Source organism: Chaetura pelagica, unplaced genomic scaffold (genome assembly GCF_000747805.2).
Source record: "Chaetura pelagica isolate M959 unplaced genomic scaffold, ChaPel_1.0 scaffold3, whole genome shotgun sequence".
NCBI classification, from domain to species: domain Eukaryota; kingdom Metazoa; phylum Chordata; class Aves; order Apodiformes; family Apodidae; genus Chaetura; species Chaetura pelagica.
In genome coordinates, this window is record NW_009952974.1 from 5,367,888 (window position 1) to 5,378,221 (window position 10,334).

General features: G+C 46.8%; 1 protein-coding gene across 6 annotated transcripts in view; it reads right to left on the reverse strand.

Annotated features, from left to right (window-relative positions):
- BIN1 (bridging integrator 1) overlaps positions 1-10,334 on the reverse strand; it is a 92,784-nt gene that overhangs the window by 20,969 nt on the left and 61,481 nt on the right. For 4 of the 6 annotated variants that reach the window (XM_009996054.1, XM_009996052.1, XM_009996049.1 and 1 more), the window contains 3 exons: positions 9,157-9,242; positions 7,276-7,351; positions 5,211-5,293 (listed from right to left, as the gene is read on the reverse strand). In XM_009996054.1, the coding sequence (XP_009994356.1) occupies positions 5,211-5,293; positions 7,276-7,351; positions 9,157-9,242 (245 nt within the window). Of the gene's footprint in view, positions 1-2,474; positions 2,520-5,210; positions 5,294-7,275; positions 7,352-9,156; positions 9,243-10,334 lie in introns of all 6 variants that reach the window. The other 2 variants (XM_009996053.1, XM_009996051.1) reach the window with 1 other exon arrangement.

Sequence of the window (10,334 nt, forward strand, 5' to 3'; positions counted from 1 at the left end):
GGAAAGATAAAAATACATGTTACCTTCCCTAGAGCTGAAAGCATTTTGGAGAAGATGGGGCACATAGTGACCTACAGGTGGACTGCCAGGCTCCTCAAATACTCAGACTGCACAGAGAATATCTGACAGCTAATGTCTATCAGCTGGCCTACTAACACAAGGGTAGGCTTTTCCTTCTAGGGACCTGAAGAGGCCATTTTTCCCATGAAAAAGAAGTTCAGACTTATTTTCTAATGGCCATGGAACAGCTTTTTAATGCATTATTTCTAGTGCCTGCCAGTGACTTAATTTGGAGATATACTGGAGTAAAAGGATCCCACATGAGAGGCAGTGCTGCTTTTCCCCTCATCCTACAAGGGTTGAGAGGGCCCCACACTAAAGCCTTCATTAAGTCACTACTATTTACAGCTTGTTTGATGTGTTGGCTGATCCCCCCAGGAAAATGCCAGTGCTAATTTTGTCTGAGCCTTTCCCAGCCCCCCCCAGTGGCACCCTCATTCCTGCACTTGTTTTGCACGCCCTTAGCTAGTGCAACCAGCATCAAGGCAAGCTTGTCACCAGGATCCTGTCCTTCACAGCGCCCCGAGGAGCACACACTGCCCACACAGAGCAAAGTTCTGCCTCCCAACTGTCTGCCTGCTCCTGGAAATGCCAAGGGGGTAAAAGCAAGAGTGTGGGGACTGTCTCCATTGTCATGAGTAACACAGTAAAAGTCAAAACAACAAGGTCATTTTGCTCTTTTTCCTTCCCATGAGCAATTGGGAAGCGATGCCAAATCCAGGAATATCAGGCAGGGAAGGAAAAGGGTGTCAACATTCTTTTGCAAATAAGAGAGCTGGGAACAGGGTCTCATGCAGTTACTGCAGCTGAAGGGAAAGCAAAAATTCCCCATCCTCTTTTAGTGCTGGTGAGATCCCAGACCCCTCACGGGGCTACGTCATCTGTTCTGGATGTGGAGAGTAACATCTGCAGATGGGGTTCCCATGTGCTTGTTACAGTTGTACGTTAGAGGATGAAACCTACTTTCCAATAAAGTAAAGACAAACCAATCACCTACTGCCAAGTTCTCAAATTAAAAAGAAAAAAAGCTTGGCATCTAAGCTAAAGCTCAGAGTCTTTTAGCCAAAAGTAATTTATTTTTTAGCACCAAAGCAGGCTGGAAAATTATTTAAAAATAAAATAAAAATGGGGAGGGTTGGGGAAGGGTGGGAGAAGACAGGGGCAGAAGAAAGGAGGAAAAAACACCTACATACCCAAACACAGAGTGGCCCAAATGTACATTCTTACTGCAAATCAGAGTGACCAAGTCCCAGACCCTCCTTTCCTGCACCAGGGGTAGCACTTTTCTCTGTAATCCCAGCAGCTGCTTTGACAGCAGAAATCCCCAGCATAGCCCAGGTCAGGTATCTTAACTGCTGGGAGGACACTGTGGCTAGAAACCCATTGAGTTGAGCTTTACTAGCTCTACCTTTGCTGTAGCATCTGTCTGTCCTCAGGGACTGGACCTCCTGCCTGCTGCAGATACAACATTGATCCAACCAAGGAATTGAGACAGACATCCAAAGAAGTACTATTATTTTTCCTACAGTAGAAAGTCTCAGAATAGTAGCAACACAAGACATTCCTTCATTTTATTTGAGGATATAAAACTCAATACTTGCCCAACAGCTTCTCTGTGACATTACCATTCTCCATCTCCAACCTCCCACTTTACAGAGGATGCATAGCAGAGACAAAGAGGAAGTTTCCAGGCCATTTTGCAGCAATTCCCACTTTACCCCAGAGCATGTTCTTGTTAAGAGTCCTTCACCTTGACTATGGTAACTCTAGGCATTGTAGCAATGCAGTTATTCAATGCCATCACTGTCTTGAAAGGTAAGATGTTGTCATTAGTCTTTATACAAGACAATAGGATGGAGCAAGATAGTGAGGATGCTCAAGAACAAAGTAAGGAGAAAGCTGGAAGTGTCCTACTCCCACCTCATAATCCTCCCAACTGCAACAAGTAGATAGGACAAGAGATCTGAGTGTGAAAGACCTGCTTCATGGTCTTCCCTGGCCAGGCAGGGAATGAGAATGCAGCATTTCAGACCTGTTCAAAAGGGCAAGCCCCACTAGACAAAACTACAAGTTGTTAATCATCAAAGTTGCTATATTTCCCATGGAATACCCAGCACCATGCTTTTAGTCACACAAAACCAACTGAACAGACAATGCCTGAGCTCTCAACGCTGCCTTCTTAGACAGAAAAAGAAGCAGGGGTTCAAACCAGGCACACAAGCAGTTAATGGGATTATCCAGACACAAAGTTTTCAGCAAGACCCAACAGGCCATGAACACCTTGTATCATGCAAAAGACCCCTCTCCCACCACAGGGTTAACACGTGCCAGGCTGTTAAGAGTCCAGCAACAGCCTCTCCAGTTTTAGGAACTAAAACAAACACGTATTGAAATGCTGCTCTCGGTACCAGTACCTGCTCATCTTTTTCCTCAGCCTGGCGAACAGTTTAGTTTTCTTTCTGTTGAGGATGGCACGCAAATCATTTCCGTTACAGGGTGGCACAGTCAAACCAGGGAGAAAAAGTTAAGCTCCCGAGCACCCATTCACTTGGCGCCACAACACTCACTACAATCAAAATGACAAGATGTCTCTTTCTCTCTCCCTCTCACACACACAGGCACACACATAGAAACAGGTGCACATGTCTTTAGGTTCCTAGAAAGCAACAGCTTGGCTTGGAGAGGGTAGAGGGGAGCTTTTTGTGCCTGTCAAATAGCTATGTTTATGTGACTAAACTAGTGTTTCCCCTGCTCTTTGGAAACTGGGGCCAGAGTGCACATGGAAAAGAACAAGGAAACTGTATACACCAGCAGAGGACTGTAAATGTCCATTTTCACAGAAAATCACAGCTCCTCACTCTCACCTGTAAATACTGGTACAAGAAACAAGCTTCCCAATCTCCTTTACTTATGTGACCTGTACACACTCTTTTACGTGGAATCTAATCAGCAGCTCTCCTGCTATGTGTTTTTCCAGTTTATTTTATTTCCAGTTTATTCAACCATGCTAAGATAATGCTACAGATCTCCTAGGTCTCCTATGCATCTGAACCCTGACTGTTCAAACTCTTTCAGAAACAAATCTCAAACATATGTCTGAGGTTCCCAGAAGTACATCAGCTGCTCTGTGCTACTGTGCTACACAGCCAGTATCAGTTTCATCAGCCAGTTATATTTCTGCAGGGCCTCACATGAATGCCATAATGATGTGCATGAATAATTGCCTCTCTTCTCACACCTCCTCGAACATTTCCTGTCATTGTATCCATCTCCAATCTCTTTCCCAGTAGAAAAGGGCTAGGGAAACATCTGCTCTTACTGCAGGCCACAATAAGCAATCAGATCAGTGAGGGCTGTTTCCTCCTGCACACTCTCGCTCTAGTCCTGAGCCACAATGAGAGGCCAGATGTGCAAGGGAGGCAGGAGTACCTCACAACATTTCCTGGTCACCACAAAACATACTTACTACCCTGGCAAACCTGTGCTACATCCTCCTACAACACCATGCTTCACTGTGCTCAGGAAGAAGAGTCTCTCTGGGGCAGGTCTGGCATCTCATCCAAGATGCATGGAGTGAGTGATTTAGCAGCAGCACTCAGATTGCTGCCCACACAGGGAACTCTGTGTGCACGCTCATTTTTGGGTTTTAGGGCCATGTGGTCACATAGCCAGACAAAAAGCACAGAGCTGCAGCTGAGAGAGCTGTTACAGCCTCAAATGAAGCTAGCAGTTTGTGGGGGCAAGGGTCATCAGGACAGTTTATCCACTGGAAGTTCTCCCAGGCCAGAAACTTCATGCCACAACAATGAACATGTCTGAGGCAGACTATCACTACAACCCACAATCACTTTCTTGAGAAGGAAGAAGGAAGGAGTTGAACAAAGCAATGGCTACAGCTTTCACCTGTCCTGTTGTCTCATCCGCTTCCAGGGACTCTGGAGGATGCTGCAGAGACAACACAGCACATGGCAGCAAGAGGATGGGCACCACAGCCTCCTCACTAGGCTTCAGTCTAGTTGGGCTGTGATAATCAATAGGCATCACATGCTAGCTTGGGAAGACAGTATTTTCACAAGAAGCATTGAAAGTTTAGTGTTAGCAATTCAAAATTCAGAGGCCAAATTCAACTCAAACTTCTTTCTTCAGAGCTAGCAAAACACCACACAAATTGCTGGAACAACTGCAACAGGAGGTTAAACTGGGAGGAGATACAAGGGAGCACAGAGGTCTCAGCAGCTGATCCAGCCCTTCCGAATGAACACACTCAGACCAGAGTCTGCCCTTACTTCATGCTGACTTCACCTCCTCTCTCCATCAATACACCAGTTGAGGACTCAGGCTGTGCTCCTGCTCACTCGACACATGGGATTAGCAGCAGCTGGAAGCCAGAGCTCAACACTGTTTCATCACTCACACATTTGGATGGGAGCCAGACAGCCTCATCCAGAGCCCCACCGCTCCCTCCCCTGTCAGTGCTAGAGAATGTGCAGACTTGCATTTAGCCATACAGGAACGGACTCAGCTAAAGAAAGAAAACTACGGGCCTGGAGGACACACACTCCTTGCATACATGCAGGTTGGAAGTGCTCTGAGATCAGTGAGGCTGCAACTACTTCCACAACACAACACACAGGAAATGCACCTCAGCTGGGCAACCAGGAGGGGCATAAGGCTTTGGTAAACCAGTTGTTCCAAGTTTGGAGGGCCAGGAGGCTGGGAAAAAAAATGGGGTCTTGGCCCTCAAAGCTTACAAGCTACAGGTAGATGGTAGAAGCTTGTGAGGGAAAGAACAAAACAAGTGCTGGGTAACTGAACCCAGAATGAAGGGCAGCTCAGTATTATCAGTGCATAGAATTCAACTTCAGAAAAGCAGAGCTGAGTCAGTCACCTACACATCAGCACTGAGAGCAAGTTTAGGCCTCCAGATGCTGTTCTAGCAAGGTAAGGGGTATTGCATTGTGTCGCCCAGTCCCAAGAGCAATCTTGGACATGCTTTAGGGAGTATCAAGAGGGCACTGGCTCTGACTACCTATACACAGGTAGGTAAATCACTCCCCAGCTGACAACATGGAGGTTACAATACCTCTGGTAGAGACATCCCTGTCCCCCTCCCCTGCTGAGGGAAAGACACTACTCCCACAGTTACTGACCTGGGCTGTGCTTTAACAGGGAAGGCATTGCCCGAGTACTGCTTGTCTAGACCCAGCAGAACATCATGGAGGTTTTGGTTCAACTGCAAAATATAAAAGCAGGGAAAAAAAAATAATTTTAAAAGAATCCAAGTTCCAGAAGAGAGTCTGGGCTGGTCTTCACAGGCTGAACAAGCACAGATTTGTGCCCTGACATATGCACATACTCAGCTATCCCAAGAGATGACAGCCCTGCATCTGTTTCTACTCCACCATGGGGCAAGAAATGCTAGAGCATTCAAAATGTTGAAGAGCTTGCTGGCATCTCATGGGAATGCTCTGTCTCCCTTACACATCATCCTCTTGACTTCTCTACCACCTGCCCCCACTGGTGTGCTGCCAGGTACCACTGCAGAAGTGAGCAGAATATTTACTGTGTGCTAGAACTGAAGCTTCACTCTGGATTTGTGGCCAAAGATGTTCCTCAGACCTGCTTACAGAGCTTGGGATATGGTCATTTTAACTGTGGAGCCAAAGGCAGATGGACTTCCAGTCAACAACAAGCCTTGACTTCACAGGCTGCCATCTAGGTTTGGGCATGACCTGGATATCTTTGCAGAAATGCAGTATTAGAGGTTAAACTTTGAGCCACCAAAGGCAGCAATATTCACTCCAGATCGTTCTACTCTGAAATGGCCAATTCACAAACAAGATGAGACACCAGATTTATCATTGTTAGGAGGAGGAATCCAATGCAATCAATGCTGTAGGTATCGTGCAGGCAACACTAGCAGTTAATTGAATGCTATAACTTATATGCTTATAAAAAACAGATGGTCCTTATAGAACAAAGCAAAAGCCCTGCTCTCACACAAAACTTCTCAGGAAAGAGAAATCCAAGGCACAGTACAAGATAGCTTCCTGGCTTGTTAGCCAGGAATCTTTCCCATGTTTTGCTGAATGCAAATTAACAGCACTAAACTGATAATTATAACAATACTCCTTATTCTTAACAGTCAGTTGACCAATCAGTGGAAAAGAGCAGGCTATTAATTGGAAAGGTCCCCATGAAATACCAGCAGGGCTCAAAATTGATGCATTACACCAAGGCAGAGGGCCCCTGACTGCTGGGAATTGAAGGAAGCTCATGTTGCCTGTTGCTTAGCGGCTGCCTTGTTGTCAGGATGACGTTTGAGAGGGAAGGGAATAAAAGTTTTCCAGCTGGGCTCTCAGTTGCTCAAGATTAGTGCTACATTTACAGAAGGCATGCAACTCTTAGGAGCCGTATCAACCTAAGGAATTCAAGACTTCCCTGGCCTGTAAGTGGAAGAAAAAAGAACATATTTGTAAATGAAACTGGCAATGGGGGCTTTCCCAGGCTGTGGTGGGAGTGAGGGCTCTGATGGGAGCTGGCACACAGCACTAGGACCCAGCCTGCCACCACCAGGCTACAACACTGCTTACTGCTGTGGTTCCCAACTTGGGGCCAACTACTGGCCTGTGCAAAGGCCATGCTAAGCACTCAAATGCCTTCTTTGAGTCACAGGGCAGAAAAGAAGCCAAAGCAGAGAGGCACTGCTGGGAAGTGCCTTCTTGAGGGACCAGAGTGAGGCGGGTCTCAGCCTTCAGCCAACTTGCAGATTGGCTACACTCCCTGCTGTTTTCATCCCCACTGCTGGATAGATGAGGGTTCACAGCAACTTGCTGCCAGGCAGCAGAGGAGAGGGCAAACAGATAACAGGCTGAGAGTGCCCAGGTTCTATGTTACAGATCTGTAGTGTAGAAAAACTCAAAAAGGTAGAAAGAGATATGCTTGAAAGTGGCTTCTCTTCTCCCTGTGGATCTGCAAACAAGCCCTGTCAAGTGACAAACTTCCCACTGTTGCTCAGCCCTGTGGTCTCTTCCTTGTGCTTTGTGCCTTTACCTTACTATCTCAAACAGCCTTTCTCCCAAGTGGTTCAGAAAAAACTAAGGCTTAACATTTTCCTCTGATGTAGGGCAAATATCCTATTTTTTCCAGTTTGTTGGTTTTGTAATAACAATGAGGAGAGGGTGTATAAGGAGGATAAACTGCTGGTTGCCTTACCTTGCTCATTTCTTTATGGAAGTTCTCTTCCAGACCTGCTATACTCTGGAATGTGTTGACGTAGAAACCAACACGACTGCCAAATGAAAAATGAGAAAGAAGAACTTAGGCACAATGCTCTCCCAAAACCTTTCAATTCTACTCTGGTACCTCCCAGCCACCATTCCCATTCAAACTGAACTCTCATTGAGTTGGTTATGGATGGTTAGATCCAGCATATGCTGGAAGAGAAGGGGGGCAGAGAAGCATGAAGGCAGTGTTGGAGCAAAGGCCAGGTATGGGGCAAACATGCCCAAGGTGAGGAGGAGGCCCAGTAGGATAGAATCTGAATTTGTGCTGGCTAAAGGGAAAGGGAGGTACATGGCAAGGCAGGGAGAAGGAGCAGGAAAGGAAGAAAACAAGAGTCAATTGTAGGGTGATGGAAAAGGACAGAAGCTGTGACTCAGTGTGGGGACAGCTAGGGAAATTGGCAGGAGAAAGGAGAACAGATATTAATCAACTCTGAGGTTCCTCAGCACCAGGCCAAGCAAAAAGGCATGAACTGTTTGCTTCAGGGACAGAAGGTTAAAAAAAGCACAGGACAAGCACAGAGAGCAACAGGAAAGCAGAGGGATGGGAACATCCTGTGGCACCTTAAAACCCCAGCAGCTGCCTGCTATCCTCCCTCTAGACAGTCTGCCAGCTGCCAACAGGGAGTGTTGTACCAGCACCCAGCTGGAGGAGCAACAGCAGGAGGGAGATGCTCTCTAAGACCAGCCCATCATGGTTCTGCAGACAGGACCACACAGATGCCTGTATCCCTCCCAGCTGCTTCCTGAGCCAGGCCTGCACCTTGCTTTGAGCAGAGTCCTGACCCAGCCTGGGAGGAAAGGGGACTGAAGGCAGACATCAGCACTTTGCTGTCCCACCCTGCTGCTGCCCACTCTCACCATCCCCCACAGACCAGCACTGCTAAACCAGATGCAACCACTGCATTTGAAAATAAGAAACTGGGACACTCCTAGCAGGATTTTGCCTGCTTTCCACTGTCATTTCCCCATACATCAATTTCTGCTGCCCTCCACGTCATCCTCCAAGCTAAATATTGGTCTGTTTCTTTCTCCTCCCTTTTCATTACCATCATCACTGGTAAGGCAAATTCTCTCAAGTCTTTCTACTCTCTCAGCCCACTTTCCTCTGCCAGCATTTGTTAAATAAAGCACAAGAGGAAAGCTGTAACTAGTAGTTCTTCACTGGGTCCTGTGTCCCATAGCCAGGAGCACATTTAGGGGGCCTGATAAAGCAGCCACACCAGAATTCTTCCTCTTTGTTCACCCAACAGTCCCAACGTGAATGTGGCACCCAAAGCACAGCAACCTGTCCTCTCATCCTCCCTCATGTGTTAAACTTGATGCTTCATCAGGTGCTCACGAACTTGCATGGTGAGACACAATGATGCAGGAATCACCTCTTGACTCCCTCCAACCCCAGTGACTCTATAAACTGCTCTGACATCTTATCTCTGCTTGATCTGTCAGCAGATATACCTGCTCGACTGCAAATGTTTCTTCCAGCCAGCCAGCTCCACACCCAAAATCTTTATGACCCAGAATGCTGTCTGCTGTCCACAGCAGAAGCTGGACCATTGGCCAGGAAAGTTGGGCAGAGTTGGTGGGGCAATGGGATTAATCAGATAAAGCATAGAAAAAGTTTATCTTTGTGGTATAAATTCAGTTTTTCATGAAGATCATGAAGCAAAGAACAGAAAGCCTGAGATGGGAAACATCTCTGAGGTGATCCAGAAAACAAGAGGAGACACCCAGCCCAAGCTAAAGGGTGATACAACAGCTTGGATCCTCACTTCCTTCCAACCAGCCCCTGGGAAAACATTTCAGCACTCACCTATTCCATAGTGAAGGCAGCTCCTCCTGCAGATCAACATTCATCTCTTCAAACACCTTCTGAGCTTTTACTAATTCTTCTTCAGCCTTAATAACAGAGAAAGGAGATTGTCAGCTTAGGCACAGACAAGTACCCTGCAGGGCTGGGGCAACAATGACTCTTTTTACTTCTGTGGCAGACTAGGCAAAATTCTGGCATGGGGTAATCTTTATCCCAAATAAGTGTCCCAGGAACCTGGGATGCATCACAAGTGACTTGATGCCCCTTCAGCTTGCATGTGTTACTCTCAGGTTTTCCCCTCAATGTATTTCCCTGTTTGGATACTGAGAAAGTAATTCAAACATCCACTAATGTGTTTTACATTCTGTAAGATTCCCTGGGTTCAAAAACTGCTCAGCCACCAGGTTAGATACAGATGGAGATAAGAATGGTCCCCACCCTTTGCCAGGTCTCAGAAAGAGTTGAAATGTATCCCAAATGGTGTCAAAGAAGAGTCCTCCACCCCCCCATGTGGACTCTCTCTGGTCAGGTAAGGTCATGGCAAAGACCCATCTCTTCTGAGGAACAGAGGACGTCTGCATCCTGGCTGGTACAGCACTCTCACCAAGCTGACTGGAGAAGCAAGGAAGGGTATGCCAAGCATGAGGTGTGCTAGCAGGAGGCCAGGCTGGAGTCACTGAGCAGCAGGTTCAGCTGCTGGCTTCAGCAATCTCACATAGTCTTATCCATAAGGATTGAATGCAAGAGCAACCCCAGGCCAGCTGTTGGCCACCCACACCAAAGGAAATATGCTCTGTCCAAGACCACTTTCTCCCAGTTAAGAGTTTAAATTTGATCTATTCTTTTGACCTTGACATCAACAGACCCCAACACTCACACAAGTTCTGCCAAGTTTCAGTGACAAAACGGATGATCCCGGTTTCTGTTGCTGACAGCAGACACCAGCAACAAACACATTCCCTTTCCCACATTTGTCCTAGGCGACTTCTTTTTCCAGTGCCCCAAACAAAAACACAAAGCCTGCTAATTAAAACGTTTCTATTCTGTAATTTGCAACAGCACAGCATTCCCCCATAACCCTGTGCAGTGGGATGCAGGATGGCAAATCCCTGCATGAGCAACCTGATGTCACACTTCAACAGGAAGGTCAGCACAAGTGCCTACCTATGTGTGACAAC